General features: G+C 43.1%; 1 protein-coding gene across 1 annotated transcript in view; it reads right to left on the bottom strand.

Annotated features, from left to right (window-relative positions):
• LOC106562900 (solute carrier family 12 member 2) overlaps nt 1-23,092 on the bottom strand; it is a 151,335-nt gene that overhangs the window by 23,820 nt on the left and 104,423 nt on the right. The window contains exons 5-20 of the mRNA XM_014127974.3: nt 22,845-22,984; nt 21,925-22,035; nt 20,017-20,125; nt 19,454-19,581; nt 19,202-19,286; nt 18,933-19,099; nt 17,410-17,517; nt 17,022-17,145; nt 16,690-16,791; nt 14,766-14,921; nt 13,071-13,170; nt 11,445-11,556; nt 10,401-10,541; nt 8,792-8,898; nt 7,043-7,122; nt 6,321-6,461 (exon numbers count right to left, since the gene is read on the bottom strand). Of these exons, the coding sequence (XP_013983449.1) occupies nt 6,321-6,461; nt 7,043-7,122; nt 8,792-8,898; nt 10,401-10,541; nt 11,445-11,556; nt 13,071-13,170; nt 14,766-14,921; nt 16,690-16,791; nt 17,022-17,145; nt 17,410-17,517; nt 18,933-19,099; nt 19,202-19,286; nt 19,454-19,581; nt 20,017-20,125; nt 21,925-22,035; nt 22,845-22,984 (1,911 nt within the window). The remainder of the gene's footprint in view (nt 1-6,320; nt 6,462-7,042; nt 7,123-8,791; nt 8,899-10,400; nt 10,542-11,444; nt 11,557-13,070; nt 13,171-14,765; nt 14,922-16,689; nt 16,792-17,021; nt 17,146-17,409; nt 17,518-18,932; nt 19,100-19,201; nt 19,287-19,453; nt 19,582-20,016; nt 20,126-21,924; nt 22,036-22,844; nt 22,985-23,092) is intronic.

Genomic DNA, 23,092 nt, shown 5'->3' with positions numbered 1-23,092 from the left:
ATCCCTCACTTCTAAAGTATTTTGGAGAGGTTTTCTGGTCGAGGTTCGCAAGTGTGAGAAGATGGAGAATAATGTTGTGGAAAATGACTAAATAAATAAATAATCTGAGAAAATAATATAAGGTTCCGGCATTAAGCATTGCTTATTAGCATTGCGATTACAGACGTGACAATCTTCATTTTGCTGTTTTTGTCACTTGGCCCACTATGTTCACTATGTAGTGAACACCAGGATTTCCATTACAAAAATGTGGTGCCGGACAACGTGATCAGGAATATTTTAATTTACCGGCCCTTTGAGAAATTGACCGGACCCATATGCATTTGGTGCATAACCTATTAGGGTGCCCATGCTCAGAAATCACATTTAGATTATGTTAATGAATCTTAACAGAACATGCAACTCTGTACTTAAGTAGCCAATAAAATGTCATTTTTAAACATTTGCCAAAATGCAATTCGCGGGAAAAGACCATTCTAAACAGATCACCTGATAAAAATTCCATGTGTGACAGACAAAAATCTGTTAGAAACTTCTCTGTTAGAAAAATCTGAAGATGCAACAACTAGGATGGTTTGATAATATGACAAGGATTGTGCCTTTGGCTTCTGGACAATGAAAGAAAGTTGATACGAAGACCAATAGAACAGGAGAGAAATGGCATAGCGGTGGGTCCAATAGGGAAGTAAATGGACATAAATTTGACAAATTATGTAATTACTCCTGTCTCTACAGAAACAGACTAATATGTTTTCAAAATACTTTACCAGAAAGCATGACTTAGCCACAGAGGATCATTAGCTCATTAGGGAATTCCTCAACTTGGGCAGCGTGTGTGGCAATAGGTCTTGCTGATTTATGGAGTTGCGGCAGTCAATGAAAAGCATCTAAAATGTGTGTGAAGTACAGTGATGGAAAAAGTACTCAATTGTCATACTTGAATAAAAGTAAAAGACAACTTAATAGAAAATGACTCAAGTCACCCACTAAATTACTACTTGAGTAAAAGTCAAACTATTTGGTTTTAAATATACTTAAGTATCAAAAGTAAATGGAATTGTTAAAATGTACTTAAGTATCAAAAGTAAAAGTGTAAATCATTTTAAATTCCTTATATTAAGCAAACCAGACAGCACATTTTTTTTTATTTTATTTTACTGATAGCCAGGGGCACACTCCAACACTCAGACATAATTTACAAATGCAGCATTTGTGTTTAATGAGTCTGCCAGATCAGAGGCAGTAGGGATGACCATGGATGTTCTCTTCATAAGTGAGTGACCCCGCCCTGTGCAACTGGGTCCTGGACTTCCTGACGGGCTGCCCCCAGGTGGTGAGGGTAGGTAACATCTCCACCCCGCTGATCCTCAACACTGGGGCCCCACAAGGGTGCGTTCTCAGCCCTCTCCTGTACTCCCTGTTCACCCACGACTGCGTGGCCATGCACACCTCCAACTCAATCATCATGTTTGCAGAAGACACTACAGTGGTAGGCTTGATTACCAACAATGATGAGACGGCCTACAGGGAGGAGGTGAGGGCCCTTGGAGTGTGGTGTCAGGAAAATAACCTCACACTCATTGTCAACAAAACAAAGGAGATGATCGTGGACTTCAGGAAACAGCAGAGGGAGCAGCCCCCTATCCACATCGACGGGACAGTAGCGGAGAAGATGGAAAGTTTTAAGTTCCTCGGGGTACACATCACGGACAAACTGAAATAGTCCACCCACACAGACAGCGTGGTGAAGAAGGTGCAGCAGCGCCTCTTCAACCTCAGGAGGCTGAAGAAATTTGGCTTGTCACCAAAAACACTCAAACTTTTACAGATGCACAATCGAGAGACACCTACACCACCCGATGTCACAGGAAGGCCAAAAAGATCATCAAGGACAACAACCACCCGAGGCACTGCCTGTTCACCCCGCTATCATCCAGAAGACGAGGTCAGTACAGGTGTATCAAAGCGGGGACCGAGAGACTGAAAAACAGCTTCTATCTCAAGGCCATCAGACTGTTAAACAGCCATCACTAACATTGAGTGGCTGCTGCCAACATACTGACTCATCTCTAGCCACTTTAATAATGAAAAATTGATGTAATAAATGTATCACTAGCCACTTTAAACAATGCCACTTTATATAATGTTTACATACCCTACATTACTCATCTCATATGTATATACTGTACTCTATACCATCTACCTCATCTTGCCTATGCCGTTCGGCCATCGCTCATTCATATATTTTTATGTACATATTCTTATTCATTCCTTTACACTTGTGTGTATAAGGTAGTTGTTGTGAAATTGTTAGGTTAGATTACTTGTTAGATATTACTGCATGGTCGGAACAAGAAGCACAAGCATTTCGCTACACTCGCATTAACATCTGCTAACCATGTGTATGTGACAAATACAATTTGATACCCCACAATGACAAAGCGAAAACAGGTTGTTTGACATTTTTGGTATTTAAAAAATAACTAAGTATAAAAAAATTAAGTATTCAGACCCTTTTCTATGAGACTTGAAGTTGAGCTCAGGAGCATCCTGTTTCCATTGATCATCCTTGATGTTTATACAACTTCATTGGAGTCCACCTGTGGTAAATTCAATTGATTGGACATGATTTGGAAAGGCACACACCTGTCTATATAAGGTCCCACAGTTGACAGTGCATGTCAGAGCAAAAACCAAGCCATGAGGTCAAAGGAATTGTCCATAGAGCTCTGAGACAGGACTGTGTCGAGGCACACATCTGGGGAAGGGTACCAAAACATTTCTGCAGGATTGAAGGTCCCCAAGAACACAGTGGCCTCCATCATTCTTAAATAGAAGACGATAGGAAACACCAAGATTCTCCTAGAGCTGGCCGCCCAGCCAAACTGAACAATCGGGGGAGAAGGGCCTTGGTCAGGGAGGTGACCAAGAACCCGATGGTAACTCTGACAGAGCTCTAGAGTTCCTCTGTGGAGATGGGAGAACCTTCCAGAAGGATAACCATCTCTGCAGCACTCCACTAATCAGGCCTTTATGGTAGAGTGGCCAGACAGAAGCCACTCTTCAGTAAAAAGGCACATGACTGCCCACTTGGAGTTTGCCAAAAGGCACCCAAAGGACTCTGACCATGAGAAACAAGATTATCTGGTCTGATGAAACCAAGATTGAATTCTTTGGCCTGAATGCCAAGCGTCACGTCTGGAGGAAACCTGGCACCATCCCTACTGTGAAGCATGGTGGTGGCAGCATCATGCCGTGGGGATTTTTTTCAGCAGCTGGGACTGGGAGACTAGTCAGGATAGAGATGAACAGAGCAAAATACAGAGAGATCCTTGATGAAAACCTGCTTCAGAGCGCTCAGGACCTCAGACTGGGGCGAAGGTTAATCTTCTAACAGGACACAGCCAAGACATCGCAGGAGTGGCTTCGAGACAAGTCTCTGAATATCCTTGAGTGGCCCAGCCAGAGCCCGGACTTCAACCCGATCAAACATGTCTAGATAGACCTGAAAAAAAATCACTGCACAGCAATGCTCCCCATCAAATCTGACAGAGCTTGAGAGCATCTGCAGAGAAGAATGGAAGAAACTCCCCAAATACTCGAGGTTGTAATCGCTGCCAAAGGTTCTTTAACAAAGTACTGAGTAATGGATCTGAATACTTATGTAAATGTGATATTTCAGCTGAATTTTTTTTTTTTTTAATAAATTAGCAAAATTTTCTAAAAACCTGTTTTAACTTTGTCATTATGGGTTGTGTGTAGATTGAGGGGGGGAGAAACTGTTGAATCAATTTTAGAATAAGGCTGTTTTATTATTTAACTTTTTATTTAACTAGGCAAGTCAGTTAAGAACAAATTCTTATTTGGTCTAAGGCACTGCATCTCAGCGCAAGAGGCGTCACTACAGTCCCTGGTTGGAATCCAGGCTGTATCACATCCGGACGTAATTGGGAGTCCCATAGGGCGGCCCACAATTGGCCCAGCATCGTCCGGGTTTGGCCGGGGTAGGCCGTCATTGTAACTAAGAATTTGTTCTTAACCGACTTGACTAGTTAAATAAATAAAATATTGTTATTCGTCCATAGGTCTGAAAAAAATCTATATTATTTTACAGACACAGTCTATTTTACAATAGTTATTTTTTGTTTGTTTTTAGTCCTTCCTCTATTTCTGATGTCCATCCAGTTTGATTTCTATTTGTAACTGTGCTATTTCACAAAAGTTCTGAACCTATATACATTTTACAGACCCCGTATGTTTTACATTGTTTATCTTGTTATTAGTCCCACCCTTCAGCTCCATTCAACCCCTCCCATCTATCTCCAAACATCATCCATTTCGGATTTCTATTTGCCATATATTTTTCAACTGTGCTGTGATGCTTCACAAAACAATTGAACCTTTCTATTCTCATAGCTTCTACAGATTTTAAATGAAAAATAAACATTTTTGCTAAAATAATTATTATATTATTGATTGATTGACTATGGCTTTTCAAATCACCCAGTATTGCTATCTGCAGCGTTAGTTCTAGGCAAATGTTGCAATTCTTCAGCCATTCCTGGACCTGTGACCAAAAAAACAAAAACAAGATACATGGACCCAAAATATTGATGTTTTGTTCCCCTAGCCACTTACTTATCACTTTTGCCTTATGGCAAGGTGCTCCATCATGCTGGAAAAGGCATTGTTTGTCACCAAACTGTTCCTGGATGGTTGGGAGAAGTTGCTCTCAGAGGATGTGTTGGTACCATTCTTTATTCATGGCTGTGTTCTTAGGCAAAATTGTGAGTGAGCCCACTCCCTTGGCTGAGAAGCAACCCCACAACATGAATGGTCTCAGGATGCTTTGCTGTTGGTATGGCACAGGACTGATGGTAGTGCTCACCTTGTCTTCTCCGAATAAGCTTTTTTCCGGATGCCCCAAACAATCAGAAAGGGGATTCATCAGAGAAAATGACTTTACCCCAGTCCTCAGCAGTCCAATCCTTGTACCTTTTGCAGAATACCAGTCTGTCCCTGATGTTTTTCCTGGATAAAAGTGTCATCTTTGCTGCCCTTCTTGACACCGGGCCATCCTCCAAAAGTCTTCGCCTCACTGTGCGTGCAGATGCACTCACACCTGCCTGCTGCCATTCCTGAGCAAGCTCTGTACTGGTGGTGCCCCGATCCCGCAGCTGAATCAACTTTAGGAGACGGTCCTAGCGCTTGCTGGACTTTCTTGGGCGCCCTGAAGCCTTCTTCACAACAATTGAACTGCTCTCCTTGAAGTTCTTGATGATCCGATAAATGGTTGATTTAGGTGCAATCTTACTGGCAGCAATATCCTTGCCTGCGAAGCCCTTTTTGTGCAAAGCAATGATGACGGCATGTGTTTCCTTGCAGGTAACCATGGTTGACAGAGGAAGAACAATGATTCCAAGCACCACCCTCCTTTTGAAGCTTCCAGTCTGTTATTCGACCTCAATCAGCATGACAGAGTGATCTCCAGCCTTGTCCTCAACACTCACACCTGTGTTAACGAGAGAATCACTGACATGATGTCAGCTGGTCCTTTTGTGGCAGTGCTGAAATGCAGTGGAAATGTTTTTTGGGGGGGGGGATTCAGTTCATTTGCATGGCAAAGAGGGACTTTGCAATTGCAATTAATCTGATCACTCTTCATAACATTCTGGAGTATATGCAAATTGCCATCATACAAACTGAGGCAGCAGACTTTGTGAAAATTTATATTTGTGTCATTCTCAAAACTTTTGGCCACGACTGTACATGCATGAGATGTTTTCGTGTATGTGTGTGTACATGCACAAGTATGTGTGTAAACAAACAAGGACACACACTGTAGTAAAGCCATCTGTGTGCTGTGGAGACTAACAGACTGGGCCCAGTGGGAAGGCTGGGGGGTCACAGGGTCAGAGGCCACTTCCTCTCTGAGTAGAGCGGTTTACAGGCCCACCACTCAGTGTAGCCTAGTGACTGGCTGGCTGGAGAAGCATAAGGAAGGCCTTTTGAGAGATCTAGAGGGGGATTAGCGTGTGGCGGTAAACGGCTTTCAGAATTCTTACAACTGAAACCCCTTCCTCAAGAGCCAAAACAGCATGTTCACATTGTGATTTTACAAACGCCTAATTTTCCATATCTCAATGTGAAGTTGTAAAAAATTAGGTGACCAACCTTCCTGCTCCTTCAGAGCTGAAGAGTGTTTCCGTCCTGCACAGCAATCGGGACCTCGATTAGCCGAATCAGGTATGTGCGCACAACCACTTGTGTAAAAAGGCACTCACTGTTTATATGTGGGTTACTTTAGAATGACACCTGACCTTTCTGCATGGCTGGGCTGTTCTGAACACTGGTGGCCTTGGAGAAAGGCTTGGACGAGTCTCCGTCAGAGTCCTTCATGTCGATGGACACCACCACATCCTTCATCCCTGACGTCTTCTCCTGCGACGACAGCAGGTCATCTGTGAAACGACAAAGCGAAACCATTAACCATGTTTATTAGACATTCTGTTAACGTTTGTTAACAAATGACCAGTGAAGCTAAACTATTAGCCGAGAGCAAAAAGAACATATTGTAAATGTCAAAAACCAATTACCTGGAAAATAGCATGGGCTTTGTAAGTGGAAAACAACTTAAACAAGAGTAATTTTTGTGTCCACTAAACACAGATGTGGACGGTAACTCTTAAAATGTAGGAAATCATCTTGATGATGGGGTTATTTGGTGGGTAAAAGGCAAACAGTGTGTTCTGAATTTGTGGCTGAGCCATTTGGGCCAATTTAGTTGAGTTTGGGTGGAAAAGCAGAGGAGTCGCCCACTATTGGCCATGGTACAAGCAAGGTCAACTGACTGGACTAAGGAAGATGAATTTAAATAGAAATTACAAGCAGTCATGTATTGGCTCTGTAAAAATCGAAGCAGTTGCGTCCCACAGACAGGCAAAGACTTGAGTTTTATTTTAATGTGTGTGTGTGTGGGTGGGTAAGTATATCATGTAATTTGGTACGAAAGTGTTTCAGTGTGTGTTGTTTGTACACACACCTTGTTCTGAGATGTGGGATACGTCTAGTCCCTCCTTCAGTCTGAGGACCACGGAACCGTACTGGAAGTCAAAGGCATCGCTGAAAGGCACAAACAAACAAACACACTTTGTTTGCATTTTACAGGAAGACGCATGACACTGAGCAGGGCCTGTGTGTATGTGTACAACAAACTACATTAATCGTGCAGTTTTCCACTCAGACTAAACACGCATACGCACTTTAACAAGGCCAACGCAAACAAACAAGCTAAGAACTCAAGCCGCAATGAAAGAGGCCAAGTTTCGAAGGACAACGTTAAATGCCTTACTGGTAGAGATGGGATCTTCACAGACCATGTGAAAGCATGACTTCACCCATTCTATAAAACTGCATTGATGTAAGTGTATAGTAGAAGCTAGCATAAAATTAAAACTAAAGAGTACATTGCTATGAGTATTAGCTTAGGTTTTAATATGCTGGGGCTGAACCATCTCTAACCTTCCAATCTAATACAATAATCCCCACACTTTACGCCAGGAACTGATTCAGCCTAAATCCATTGGTCATAATCTGATAACCAAGTTATCTTTACTCATTGTGTATAACATATTTTACTTTTCTATTATTTGTCTATTTTCTTTCTCTCTGCATTGTTGGGAAGGTAAGTAAGTAAGCATTTCACTGTCATTTTTTTTATTTAACTAGGCAAGTCAGCTAAAAACAAATTCCTATTTACAATAACGGCCTACCAAAAGGCAAATGGCCTCCTGCAGGGACGGGGGCTGGGATAAAAAATAAATTAAATAAAAATATAGTGCAAAATACACATCACGACAAGAGAGACAACACAACACTACATAAAGAGTCCTAAGACAACAAAGCATGGCAGCAACACAACATGGTAGCAGCACAAAACATGGTAGCAGTACAAAACATGGTACAAACATTATTGAGCACAGACAACAGTACAAAAGTCAAGGGGGTCGAGACAACAATACATCACATAAAGCAGCCACAACAGTCTGTAAGAGAGTCCGTAAGAGAGTCCATGATTGAGAAAACTGTCCAGTTCGACCTTTAACAGAATGTGACTAGCAGAACGGGTTTTGTATGTGGAGGATGAAGGCTGCAGTAGATATCTCAGATAGGGGGGAGTGAGGCCTAAGAGGGTTGTATAAATAAGTATTAACCAGTGGGTCTTGTGACAGGTATACAGAGATGACCAGTTTCCAGAGGAGTATAGAGTGCAGTGATGTGTCCTATAAGGAGCATTGGTGGCAAATCTGATGGCCAAATGTTAAAGAACATCAAGCCGCTCGAGAGCACCCTTACCTGCCAATCTATAAATTACGTCTCCGTAATCTAGCATGGGTAGGATGGCCATCTGAATCAGGATTAGTTTGGCAGCTGGGGTGAAAGAGGAGCGATTACGATAGAGGAAACCAAGCCCAGATTTAACTTAAGCTTAAGCTTTGATATGTGCTGAGAGAAGGACAGTGTACCGTCTAGCCATACCCCCAAGTACTTGTTAGTCTACATCTGTTGCTTAACATTTGATTTGTGACTGAATAAAACTTGACAGAAGTCCAAACTAGTGTGTGTATGTGTGTGTAGTATTCCATATAGAGTACTTTGGTTGTGTGACAAAGCGTGTTATCTTCACAACCCATCTCATGTTCAGGTGCTTTAAAACAATGACTGTTCTAAATCAGGCGTCTTTGTGGACGGCCTTTTGATGAGGTGGCTTGCAAAGCCCCCGTTTACTCACTGAATCATGTGGATGTAGGTCTCCACGTTCATCATGTCTCCGTCCCTCCAGTCACTCTTGTAGCCAATCACCAGAGTGTTGGGCCTCAGGCGACCCAGTCCGGCAGCCTTGGGTAAAACAGAGGGGGATAACAGGATCGGACCAACCTAACGCCACTACTAAATGAATCCCTATCTGTAGATCAATTTGACAGGGTGCTGCACCTCCCAAAAGATCAGCTTATGCAATCGCTTTCAAGCATGAAAAAGTCTGTTTGGCCGGCAATCATAACATTAAAGTATACCACCTGCATTGGGGTTAATTCAATCTTGATCCATGGATCTTTTTTAAATTCTAGTTTTCCATGTCATTTGACCATTCAATGGAGTTGAACTGGAATTGACCTCAACTCCACACCACAATGGGTTTCAATATATTATCATGCACTTTGACTCAATGTGCTTGAACTTCAGGAAAAAATCATTCAAATTTAGCATAAATCCAAAGGCTTGTGTGTCTATGGCAACCAGAGTAGAATTAAAATATATATATAGAACAAAAATGTCGTACTTATAAAGTTGCAGCGTTTGTCTGTTCTCACATGTAACAGATACTGAGTGCCCTGTCTCATGTCTGAATGTGCTTGAACTTCAGGAAAAATTTGTCAAATTAAGCATGAATCCAAAGGCTTGTGTTTCTAGGGAAACCACAGCAGAATTCAAATATAAACTCAGCAAAAATAAATAAACATCCTCTCACTGTCAACTGCGTTTATTTTCAGCAAACTTAACATGTGTAAATATTTGTATGAACATAACAAGATTCATAACGCGAATCCGACCATCACCCCTGGTGAGACATAACGCGAATCCGACCATCACCCCTGGTGAGACAAAACTGCGACTCGTCAGTGAAGAGCACTTTTTGCTAGTCCTGTCTGGTCCAGCGACGGTGGGTTTGTGCCCATAGGCGATGTTGTTGCCGGTGATGTCTGATGAGGACCTGCCTTACAACAGGCCTACAAGCCCTCAGTCCAGCCTCTCTCAGCCTATTGCGGACAGTCTGAGCACTGATGGAGGGATTGTGCGTTCCTGGTGTAACTCGGGCAGTTGTTGTTGCCATCCTGTACCTGTCCCGTAGGTGTGATGTTCGGATGTACCAATCCTGTGCAGGTGTTGTTACACGTGGTCTACCACTGCGAGGACAATCAGCTGTCCGTCCTGTCTCCCTGTAGCCCTGTCTTAGGCGTCTCACAGTACGGACATTGCAATTTATTGCCCTGGTCACATCTGTAGTCGTCACGCTTCCTTGCAGCGTGCCTAAGGCACGTTCACGCAGATGAGCAGGGACCCTGGGCATCTTTCTTTTGGTGTGTTTCAGAGTCAGTAGAAAGGCCTCTTTAGTGTCCTAAGTTTTCATAACTGTGACCTTAATTGCCTACCGTCTGTAAGCTGTTGGTGCATGTTCATTAATTGGTTATGGTTCATTGAACAAGCATGGGAAACAGTGTTTAAACCCGTTACAATGAAGATCTGTGAAGTTATTTATATACAACAAAAATGTTGTACTTATAAAAAAACTACAGCAGATCCCACCACTTCCACCAATTGCAGCGTTTGTCTGTTCTCACCTGTAACAGATACTGGGTGCCCTGTCTAATGTCGTCGGCAAATACAGGGGTGTAGAAAGCCTTGGTCTCGTTTTTCAGCAGCCAGCGCTGGTAACGCGTCTGGTCGTTGGACAGCTCTTTGAAGTTGGGCCTTCTGGAGCCCTGTGGACACAACACACATAGATAAGAACAGTCACGCTAAAGGCTATGTGTAGCATTTAGCTACTCATTAACAAACGTAGATGTAGTTCCACCTTGCACAGTCAAAATCACAGGTGGTGGATATATTTACCGTACCAATTACCGTCAAAGGATCTTTAGTTTTCCTGGATGAAGCCCCAATTCAAACAGCCACTCCTTAAAAAGGTCCATACATGGAGTCTTCCTTATTTCTAAAGAGAGGGGCTTTAGCGTAAAAAGCAGCCCTTAGCCAGAAAAATGTACCGCCATTAAGAGGAAATGTTTTTACCATTGGCTGGTGTTGGAGCACTCACTCTTTTTTGCCAGTGTTAATGGAAGAATAGAGAAAGTGAGAGTGTGTGTTCATGAGAGAGAAAGGGAGAGCGTTGTGGGCACAGCGCAGGGACGATTACATTTCCCCAGTCCCACACCACTTTAATGGAGCGGTAATGTTATTGCCCCCCAGGTAACGCACAAATGAGGGATTTAGATGAAAAAAAGTCGCTAAAAGTCATGAAAAAAAAGAAGATAATCGCTAATTGGGAGCAACGACTCAATCAACATGAAATGTGGATTTGAAAGTAAACGGGATTAATATGAGCAACACAACAAACAAGGTCCAAAACAATAGGGCAGCCACTGTGTTCTGTTTCCCTGCAAATTGGTTCTAATGGGAGTTAATAAAGCACTTAGTCACCGGTAGTTAACGAGAAGTAATTATGACATTGTATTGAGATTAGTAATCTAAGGTTTAGGGTATGCTATAAAATAAGAGTGAAACATTGTGAAATGGAGCCAAAATGGCCTCGTTGTGTGCTATGGTACAGTTAGTTATGTGATGGAGCCAAAATGGTCTCCAGGTAGGCGAAGTCTCTGGTTACTCACCGTGCGCACATGGCCGCAGATCATCAGGCCCACGTTCTTGGTGAAGGCGTGGACCAGGTGGAGCAGAGCCGGACGGGAGTTGGGGTATCCCGTCATCACCAAGCACTGGGGTCTGTGGTAAAACGTAGTCAATACGAAAACAGCATTTAGCAAGTATCCATGCTAACAGTAAATGGTACACATACTAGGGACACCAATATCTAACCCCCAAGGATGGCCAACCCTCCTCATGGAGATATACTTGATGAGCAGGCGTTTTTTACAGACCTGCTGCAACCCACCTGATTCTATTAATCAAAGTTCTAATGAGCAGCTGATTTAGTAGAATTCGGTCGGTTTAGCGCAGAGCTGAAACAAAAACATGCACCCACTACCTCTCCAGGAGGGTTAACCAATGGCCACCGCTTGCCTCACCCTTTTGACTTTTTCACGAGGTCGCATGCACACAGTACTCCTCAGTGCTTCATCTCACTCAATGTCTTCTAATGACCTTGAGAGAAGAAGTTTTAATCTCCTCGGTGAGGAACAAGAACAGACTTGGAAGGAGAGCTCCGGAGTAACGCACATCAAATCAAAGCTATGTTAAGCACATGGGATTAAGAGAGCCAGGAGGGGGGGAAACGAGAAGACCAGGAGTAATACGTTTGAATTCCGAAGACAATATCAGATGCTCCATAATGCCTCACTGCCGGTTTATTGCCATGGGAACACTTCCAGGGCGAATTGCGCATTCCGAAAAGCATCCACAGCAACTCTTACAGTCCAATTGTGAGCAGGTGAACAATAGAGCATGAGATTGTCGTGTTGTGGCTCGGACAATTTCTGAGTGTGACCTGATGGAACGATTTTCCTATATCAGTGTTTCTGAACAAGACCCTGAACGAGAGTGTATGCTTGATTAAAATCAAGGTAAGCATCAATTAGATATTGTATCACTAGAACACTAGTACTATAATGCCTGCCCCTTTGTTTGTGTGGTGGTGGCGGTGCCCACATCTTTGAGAAACACGGTTCTATACCCCAACTCCCATGCTCTCCACCGTTGCTATATGATGACCGACGCTAGGTTTTCGAGAATAGACAATTTAGTCTCACACTTTTGTCCTCTGAGGCGAGGCAGTGTGAAGGATGCCAAGTATCTGCCACTGTTGTCCCAGGTGTGCAGTTACACAACCCTCTCCAAGGGGATGTGTCATGACGAGACGGAGAGATGGGCCTGCTGTAGCCTGACTGGACAAACAGCAATATCCTCCCCTGCCACCCGGATGCAGTCAGCCCGGATGCAGTCAATCTGCACACCTCAGTGGGCTTGTGTTAGGGTAATTAAGGGTAATTAAGTGGAGGACTTGTTAATCTAATTTGCCTATCAGATACTGTTAGAACTAACAGGGCAACAGCCTTTATGACAATGTGAATGAAGGACATTTCCTGAATACTGAACATTTTACCCAGTAAATATTTAAAAAGTAGCATAATGAAACTAACACCAGGAAGGACGCTGGTGGTAAAACTAAGGTGGTTTAGTGAGTGTTAAGAATATAGCCTTTCTATGGGCCACTGCATTTCAAAGACCATACCATTCCTTTGGTCTAAGTAGTGTGTCTGTGTGTGTGTTCTACACTGTACCTGAAGTTCTTGATGTGGTCCTCAACACTGCTGAGGTGCAGACTGTGGGTCAGGGCCTGGTGGTATGTCAGAGCCTGGGTCGAGGAGCCCCAGTTCACATCTGGAAGAGAGGATAAACATAGTCACATTCTAGAGTCAGGACCCTGTAAGGGTGGCCATTAAGCCAGTCAGGCCATTGGAAGAAGTTCCATGCAATGTGGGCGTCAGTAGGGATGCTGTGCATGAGTCTGTAGAGCTGTGTGTGAAGCTGTGACTCTGCGTGTGTGAGAATGTGTGTAAGTCTGTAAGGGAGAGCATGTGTGTGTATATAGCTGCATGTCAAACGGAGTGTGTGAAGCTATTTGTGTATGTGTGTGTTCATACAAGTGTGCCTCTGTGAATGTCTATATCGGTGTCTGGTGCTCCCCCCTGGGGTTTCCAGCGCAGGTCAGGTTTGTTTACCCAGAGCCAGCGGTTCCATATGGGGACTTCCAATCGACCATCTTACCCCTGTGGGGACCTCAACAGTCCAGTCCTCAGCTTTCTCCAGAATAGAATCAGCACAGCCAGGCCAGAGAGCCTGAGCACTAATACAGTCGAGCGCATGTAACTGTATGTATCCGCACCCTCCTAGTACTAGACATTTAAAAGCCCCCCATTTAATGTCACGCTGCCTTGCGTGGGTGGGCAGCTTAAGAAAAGTTAACAGAAGAATGAGCCAGCCCTTTGGTAAATCACCATAGAAACATCGGAGGGAAAGTCTATTAATGTACAAGGTAAAAATAATAATAATTTATAAATCCGTATGCTAATTAACAGACTGAATGACGAAGTTCACTGAATATTTTTGTGGAAACATGTGTTCTACCCTGCAAATAGGGCTGAGAGCCATTGTTTTTGACAACCCACATTCTGCCTCCCTTGTAAGCGGCAAGCCCTCTGATTCAAATGTAACGGACCTTAATACAGCATCACATTGTGAATAGCTGGTTCATTTCGGCTGTAGTCATACTGCCAGTTTCCACAACCCTGCATTTAGCTATAAATACATTTCAACCATGTTGGCCTGGGCTGCACTGCAGCAGAGGGTGTACAACAAAAACATAATTGTAATGGAAAATGCTTACCACGTCATCAAAATACATGTATGCATCAGCATTGAAATATCAATAGTGGGGCCTGATTCACAAATTCTTATTTACAATGAAGGCCTACCCTGGCCAAATCCTCCCCTAACCCGGACGATGCTGGGCCAATTGTGCACCGCCCTATGGGAGTCCCGATCACGGCCGGTTGTGTTACAGCCCGGGATCGAACCAGGGTCTGTAGTGACGTCTCTAGCACTGAGATGCAGTGCATTAGATCGCTGCGCCACTCTGGAGTGTTCAAAGCATCTTTGGGCATCAGGGGACTTTTAGTGCATTGTGCTAATGTGGCTTAGTCATAAAGGTTGATATTTCAGTGGAATCAAAAGACTAGGAAATTATTTACACTAAGTGGTGAGGTGTAATTCACAGCGATTGACCTCTTTTGGGGACATTGCTATATTTTTTCAATTAAAGGGTAGGCCTATTCATGAAATAATATGGTAATGATATTTGTAAAGTAAGATAACCGTAAGCCATGTTAGCCAAGTTTCTCAATGGCAAAATAACACTCGTCGACGAGTTGAGGCAATCCAAGATGGCCGACTTGGCCTGGTCTTGAGGCACTCACCGGGCTTCTTGTAGCTCACGTAGATGTAGAGGCCCATGACAATAACGTTGGTCATCAGGGCTGCCCACCAATTGATGACGAACATGACCACGCAGCACAGCACAGCTCCAGCTAGGGACACCCACATGTTGTAGAACTTGAAGCTGGGGCGCCACCCTAAGGGTCAGAGAAACGTTAGGTGGACTCCCTTATAAGGACCCTCGTAAAAATGCACTTTGGGGGTCAGTAATACTAAGGGGTGCCAGCATATGACCTTCATCCTTATTGTAAAAGACCGTAGAGAGGTTAGAATGGGTTATATATCCAAATATAAGGAATAACATACGAACATGAACAGAGGTAGAATCCAAAAGGTTAGATCAAATCTGCCACTCATGTCTATGAAGAATCAGCAAGTGTCTATGGAGAGCTGCTTACCATAGCTGAGAGCTCTTGTTCATTTATGACTTGCATTACTTCTTCACATATTCCAACAAACATCATTGTTATAAGTGAAATTACTGAATCATAAAAAATGGGTGGCGGCTTAATATAGCAATGTCACTAATTTAAGGAAAGAGCATGGATATGCACTTGGATTAAAAATGGTGTAGAAAACATTACACAATAATGTTACATTCACTACTGGATCCCAGTTAATTAGATACTAAAGAGACTAGACTAGTGGGAGTTTAGTAAACTGGTACAATGGGGCACAGTTTAACTGTGCGCACGGTTACACAATGACAAGAACTACAAAAACCACAGGACATAAAGGGTACATTGGAGTGACGTCATTCTTTGCCCCATGCCCGTTTTTACATACACTCATGGGAGAGCAAAAATGGGCTCTAGATGGCCAGAAAAGAAGGCGTTAGACATTGCCAGTTTGAGTTTCCAGAGGCGAGAAGCCAAGTGTCTATTGCCTTGCCTCTAGTGAGTCATGTACCCCTTAAATCCGTGTAATTAAAATGGTCTGCGTGGACAATGTCAGAATTAGATATAAAATCTGTACCTGGCGTTCTCCTAGGGCTTTTTTTGTGGTATTAACAGAAAAACAAACATCACTTTATACAACGACTGCTGGATGATACAACAATGAAATGGTCGTTTCAAATTCGTACACTCATTTGTTTTTTCCATCTTGACTAAGACACAATTGATGACCATTAAGTACAAAAAATGACAGTAAATATCTTGATTTCTTGACACCAATAGACTGACAGTTGAAACTGAGTGGACATCATCCAGCTTGGATCAACTAAGTGATATTTAATGACACTGTGCCATCATGCCAAGCTAGCCTCACTACTAAACCCCAGTCCCTGGAGGTTTGACTTCTACACAAATCACATCAGTCAGACAAGGGTCAAATCCAATATACGGAATGTGTTGCATCGAATAATAAGCAGCAGTACATGTTTCCCAGCAGTATTGCTTTCAACCAAGTATCTATCAATCATTTGCATAATACTGAGAGCCATTGAGACAATCCCATTTCTTCCAATTTACTTCCTTAAGAAGAAAACTGTGGGCCTTATCAGAAAGATCGCAGTTGCCATTCTTTAATAAAACAATTGTCCAGTTATGAAAATGTTCCCATAACTCAAGCATGTCATTACATCTGTTATCTCAAGGCTCAAGCAACTTGGGGAATGGCAAAGATAGATGCGACTCGATGCAACGCATACCAGTGGAGCCATGCATATCACTAAGAATGACAGAGTGAGGATTGCCCCCACCTATAAAAAATTAGTTTGGAAGTCCTATTTCCTATTAAATCTTACCTTTAAGCCTAATGACTTAACTGTTAAGACTCATGACTTTATTCTGTCCATAGTCAGGACCTTTGGGGCTCTGTTTTTTGGTTGCATTGAAATTCCAGACTTTCTGCAGATATAACTTTTCCTCCGGAAAGTGTTGTTGTTGTCCCAAAAGGACTTACCTGGAGAGTTGGCCAGAGAGGCGTGGAATACAGAGAAGTTGATGAGAGCATAGGAGGCCAGGAAGAAGTTGGAGATGATGGGAGCGATAACGTTCAACTGGGCTAAAATAAAGACAAAAACATGGCAGTTTAGTTGTTCATAAGGAACTGTCCATAGACATTCAATAGTACACTTTAGGACTAAATTATACTACTAAATGACATATTACTGATGTACTACTGAATGATATACTGACGTAATACTGAATTACATTTTCATGACATACTACAGAATGTCATATTGTGAATAATAGTGTCATTGTTAGATGGCTAAACCTGGACAGCGTAATTACCAATGAGGATGAAGGCCAGAGCGATGCAGAAGGTGAGGATGTAGCCGCGAAGGGGCTCGTTGTTCTTGCCATATCCCTTGGCGAACATCTCAAGGCCGGGGTAGATGTTGTCTTTGCATAGAGCCTGGAGGAGAAGGAAAAACCATTGGAATTGGACACCGCTATACTAATCAGCAGATGGGACACTAGATGATGACCTGAGGAACATTGGGATACAAGATCACAACCTTGCCTTTGATTTGTGTCTATGGGACAGTAACTGTAACAGGATGTGTGCATAAACTCTGCAGGCTATTCCATAAAGTATGGCTAATATGGTAAAAGCATAACGTGACTAGCAGGGACAGATTAAGGAAGCAGGATCTGAGGACGGAGTCTAGGGGCTTACCTGGAACACTTTGGGGGCGCTGACCAGAGAAGCCAGGGCAGAGGACAGAGTGGCGGAGAAGATTCCGGCGTTGATGATGGGGCCGAACCCGGACACAATGCTCATGACCTAAGGAAAAGGCATGATACCGGTTAAGCAGCTGAGCCCATAAGGCCATACCTTTCTTCGACAACTTCTGTCCCACCCGGGACAAAGAGGACTAAGTATGTACGTTTCTTCAAGTTCCCCTCACCACTCAACGGTGATAAAAATTGACACAAAATGGCTGCCGTTCTAGGTGGCAAACATCACCCAATCAGACATGCACTATATACACACAAAGTATGTGGACACCCATCCAAATTAGAGGATTCTGCTATTTCAGCCACACCCGTTGCTGACAGATGTAGAAAATTTAGCACACAGCCATGCAATCTCCATAGGACAAACATTGGCCGTAGAATGACCTTACTGAAGAGCTCAGTGACTTTCAACGTGGCACAATCACAGGATGCCACCTTTCCAACAAGTCAGTTGGTCAAATTTCTGCCCCGCTAGAGCTGCCCCAGTGAACTGTAAGTGCTGTTATTGTGACCAACCATCTAGGACAACAACGGTGAAGTGGTAGGCCACAAAAGCTCACAAAATGGGACCGCTGAGTGCTGAAGCGTGTAAAAATAGTCTGTCCTCGGTTGCAACACTCACTACAGAGTACCAAACTGCCTCTGGAAGCAACGTCAGCACAATACATGTTTGTCGGGAGATTAATTAAATGAGTTTCCATGGCCGAGGAGCCGCACACAAGCCTAAGATCACCATGTGCAATGCCAAGCCTCGGCTGGAGTGGTGTAAAGCGTGCCGCAATTGGATTCTGGAGCAGTGGAAACACGTTCTCTGGAGTGATGAATCATGCTTCATCATTTGGCGGTCTGACGGACAAATCTGGGTTTGGCGGATGCCAGGAGAAAGCTACCTGCCCCAACGTATAGTGCCAACTGTAAAGTTTGGTGGAGGAGGAATAATGGTCTGGGGTTGTTTTTCATGGTTCGGGCTAGGCCCCTTAGTTCGAGTGATGGGAAATCTTAACGCTACAGCATACAATGGTATTCTGGAAATGCTATGCTTCCAAATGTGGCAAATGTTTTGGGAAGGCCCTTTCCTGTTGCAGCATGACAGTGCCCCCGTGCACAAAGTGAGGTTCATACAGAAATGGTTTGTCGAGATCGGTGTGGAAGAATTTGACTGGCCTGCACAGAGCTCTGACCTCAACCCCACTGAACACCTTTGGGATGAATTGGAAAGCAGACTGTGAGCCAGGCCTAATCGCACAACATCAGTGCCTGACCTCGCTAATGCTCGTGGCTGAATGGAAACAAGTCCCTGCAGCAATGTTCCAACATCTAGTGGAAAGCCTTCCCAGAAGAGTGGAGGCTGTTATAGCAGCAAAGAGGGGGACCAACTCCATATTAATGCCCACGATTTTGGTATGAGATGTTCGACGAGCAGGTGTCCACATACTTTTGTAGTGCAGTCATGTAATGTACCTGGAAGTCGTTCTGGAGTCCGTATCTGCAGTTGTACTGGCCGTCGTCACCCTTGCAGGAGGAGAAGTCATAGCCAAACTTGCAGGCGGCGTCAGTGCAGTTGGCCATGAACTGTGCGCTGAGTGTGTCATTGCCATTTCCTGTGGCGTCTCTCACAATGCAAGAGCCTTTAATGAGAAACAAGAGACAAATTGTCACAAACTCTCTATATGTAATATGTATAATTTATTCAGTCTTGTTCAGGACAAATGAGAAGAAATTCCACATACCAGTAGAAATGGCAACCCCCAGGTAGACAATGCCAGTGATCAGAATGGCTAAGAGTGTTCCTCTTGGAATGGCCAGTTGTGGGTCCTGTGAATATAAAGAAATGCCTAGTCCCCCACACTGATTTCATATCAAGTCCCACACATTAAGCTTTTAATCAAGACAATATGAGTTCCTTTGATTGTAACCTTTTTATATGAATTGGGATAAGTAATCTGCTTGTTTTGTTCTAAACAATGACCAGGGGTTCTTACAGAAAGATCTCCTGATATGTTGGCGCCAGCCAGAATGCCAGTGGCTGCAGGGAAGAAGATGGCAAAGACGGAGAAAAAGGACTCTGTGCCTCGGAAGTCCGGACCCATGTTCTCCATCATAATCGCACCTTAGAGCAAGAGAGCAGGGGGAAAGAGAAATAGAGAGAAAGGAGAGGTGAGCAGATCAAGAGAGAATGCAAGAGAGAGCAATAGTTACAAAGCATGCAGTGCGTATCTTAGGACAGCCAGACTCTATCAGTTGATCCGTGAGTTGGAATCAGGTCGCAAAGTGAATTACAAATAATCCAATTGGTTTGGTCTTGTGATTTCATAAAAAAATCTCTAGTACAACTTTGAGTAGCCAGTACGTCATACTGCATACAGTAGTCATGTAGATCATGATTTCAGAGAAGAATACATTAATTCAGAATTATAGCTCCACAACAAAACCACCGGAACTGTGTCAATCTAATTTCACTTGACACGTCTTGGACTGTCTTTACTTTTGCTTGACAGTCATGTCAGTTTGTGTTGTGTAAAGGAAGAACCAAACAGGGTCATACTGTCGTAGCCAAAGAAGCCCTGCGACTCCTTGGACTTGAGTGGGATGAAGGATCCAATGAAGTAGTTGAAGATGGCCGTAATCAGAACGACCAGCAGGAATATCTGAGCCTGTGGACAGAATGAACATGTTAGTTACAGTCGGAAGTTTACATACACTTAGGTTGGAGTCATTAAATCTAGTTTTTCAACCACTCCACACATTTCTTGTTAACAAACTTTAGTTTTGGCAAGTCGGTTAGGACATCTACTTTGTGCATGATACAAGTAATTTTTCCAACAATTGTTTAGAGACATATTATTTCACTTATAATTCACTGTATCACAATTCCAGTGGGTCAGAAGTTTACATACAGTAAGTTGACTGTGTCTTTAAACAGCTTGGAAAATTCCAGAAAATATGTCATGGCTTTAGAAGCTTCTGATAGGCTAATTGACATCATTTGAGTCAATTGAGGTGTACCTGTGGATGTATTTCAAGGCCTACCTTCAAACTCAGTGCCTCTTTGCTTGACATCATGGGAAAATCTAAAGAAATCAGCCAAGACCTCAGAAAAAAAATTGGAGACCTCCACAAGTCTAGTTCATCCTTGGGAGAAATTTTCAAAACGCCTGAAGGTACCACGTTCATCTGTACAAACAATAGTACGCAAAAATAAACACCATGGGACCACGCAGCCGTCATACCGCTCAGGAAGGAGACACGTTCTGTCTCCTAGAGATGAACGTACTTTGCTTCGAAAAGTGCAAATCAATCCCAGAACAACAACAAAGGACCTTGTGAAGATGCTGGAGGAAACAGGTACAAAAGTATCTATATCCACAGTAAAACGAGTCCTATAGCAACAGAACCTGAAAGGCCGCTCAGCAAGGAAGAAGCCACTGCTCCAAAACCGCCATTAAAAAGCCAGACTATGGTTTGCAAATGCACATGTGGACAAAGATCATATACTTCTTGGAGAAATGTCCTCTCGTCTGATGAAACAAAAATAGAACTGTTTGGCCATAATGACCATCGTTATGTTTGGAGGAAAAAGGGGGATGTTTGCAAGCCGAAGAACACCATCCCAATCGTGAAGCACGGGGGTGGCAGCATCATGTTGTGGGGGTGCTTTGCTGCAGGAGGGACTGGTGCACTTCACAAAATAGATGGCATCATGAGGTAGGATAATTATGTGGATATATTGAAGCGACATCTCAAGACATCAGTCAGGAAGTTTCGTCGCAAATGTGTCTTCCAACTGGACAATAACCCCAAGCATACTCCCAAAGTTGTGGAAAAATGGCTTAAGGACAACAAAGTCAAGGTTTTGGAGTGGCCATCACAAAGCCCTGACCTCAATCCCATAAAAAATTTGTGGGCAGAACTAAAAAAGCGTGAACGAGCAAGGAGGCCTACAAACCTGACTCAGTTACACCAGATCTGTCAGGAGGAATGTGCCAAAATTCACCCAACTAATTGTGGGAAGCTTGTGGAAGGCTACCCAAGACGTTTGACACAAGTTAAACAATTTAAAGGCAATGCTAACAAATACTAGTTGAGTGTATGTAAAGTTCTGACCCACTGGGAATGTGATGAAAGAAATAAAAGCTGAAATAAATCATTCTCTCTACTGAGTTTAAATGTATTTGGCTAAGGTGTATGTAAACTTCAGACTTCAACTGTACACTTTCACCACAGCTCCGAACTAGCATTAACCACAAAACAGAGCAATGTATTACATCTAGCCTACTGCACAGTGTACATCAATGTCTGCATTCAGTCAGTCTGGATGGAATTCTGCTTATTTGAGGTCAATTTCAGCTTGACGTCAGACATGAGTTGCAGTTCAATATCACCTTAAGTTCTAGATTGAATAGAGCCTTCAGTCATGGTTTCTATCAAACCTAGTTGTATGTTATCATCATACCTTAGCTTCCCATTCCATCCCTGCCACGGAGATACCCAGAAGAAGGATGACGGTGATGGTGCCGATGATTCGGATGTCATTGATCTCATCCATCATAATGCAATCCACGCTCTGAGAAATCACAGGAGAATATTAACTTCACTGTCAGACCAAGAGGTAGGAGAAACACTCAAATTCATAGCTGGCCGTCTGGTGTTCAGCTACGTTACTGTGATACTGGCCAGTTGAAAAAGCATTGAAAATATTTTGCTTTACTTTTATTTTCAACTTCTTTACAACCGAGTTTGAAACTTAACTCGCAAAATGGAATGTAAAATGGAACATAAATTTTTTTACCAACCCCATCTAAAAAGGCGGAAAAACATCTGACCAAATTAAAAAAAAAAAAAAAAAAAAAACACTACTGAAATGCAAAACAAATTCAGGGGCATGAAATTCTGATGAACAGAGAAAACAATTCATTATCCTCTGACCAATTTCATGCAGCTTACACATGACGCCAATGGCACACTGCAATCAGCAAAGTGCAAAAAAACGGCCCTCATCTGTGACTAAGGAGTAACCAATAGGCCGTGTGGGGGCAGGATTGTACCACGCTGAGCCTTGCTTAAAATACTTCAAAGACGGAAGGAGAAGAGTCATCATTATTAACTTTGCATGAGCTGCCCCTAAATAAATAGTGGGTTTTCAGTCCTCCTTGCAAACAACCCAAGAATAAACATTGAACGTCCCTCACCGCTTATTAGAGATGTGGAAACAATGGTGTTAAAAAGTAGGCTTTTTCAGCAGTATTATTGAATCTTCAAGTTAACCTTTTGAGGGAAAACCAAATATTTAATCAAATTGAAAAAAGTAACAAATAAAACTGAAGGAAAATGTTGATCTTGGATGATGACGTGGGGAAGGATTGGGTAACTTACTCCGAGGAGCTCCACAACCGTCTCGGCGAAGCCCACCACGTACATGGCGACAGCCACAGCGTTGGCAAAGGCAAAGATCAGACCAATGGAGCCGCCAAACTCTGGCCCCAAACTTCTGGATATCAAATAATATGCCCCTCCTGCAAAGAGACAGATGGACAAAGCATTTACATTTTATTTTATTTGTCTCAGAAAGGCCAAACACATTGTTTAATCAAATAACTGTATTATGAAGGCTAGCCTATTGA

Source organism: Salmo salar, chromosome 11 (genome assembly GCF_965601325.2).
Source record: "Salmo salar chromosome 11, fSalSal1, whole genome shotgun sequence".
Lineage (NCBI taxonomy): Eukaryota > Metazoa > Chordata > Actinopteri > Salmoniformes > Salmonidae > Salmo > Salmo salar.
The sequence above is the reverse complement of the archived record's forward strand: the minus strand, read 5'-3'. Positions and strand labels throughout refer to the sequence as shown.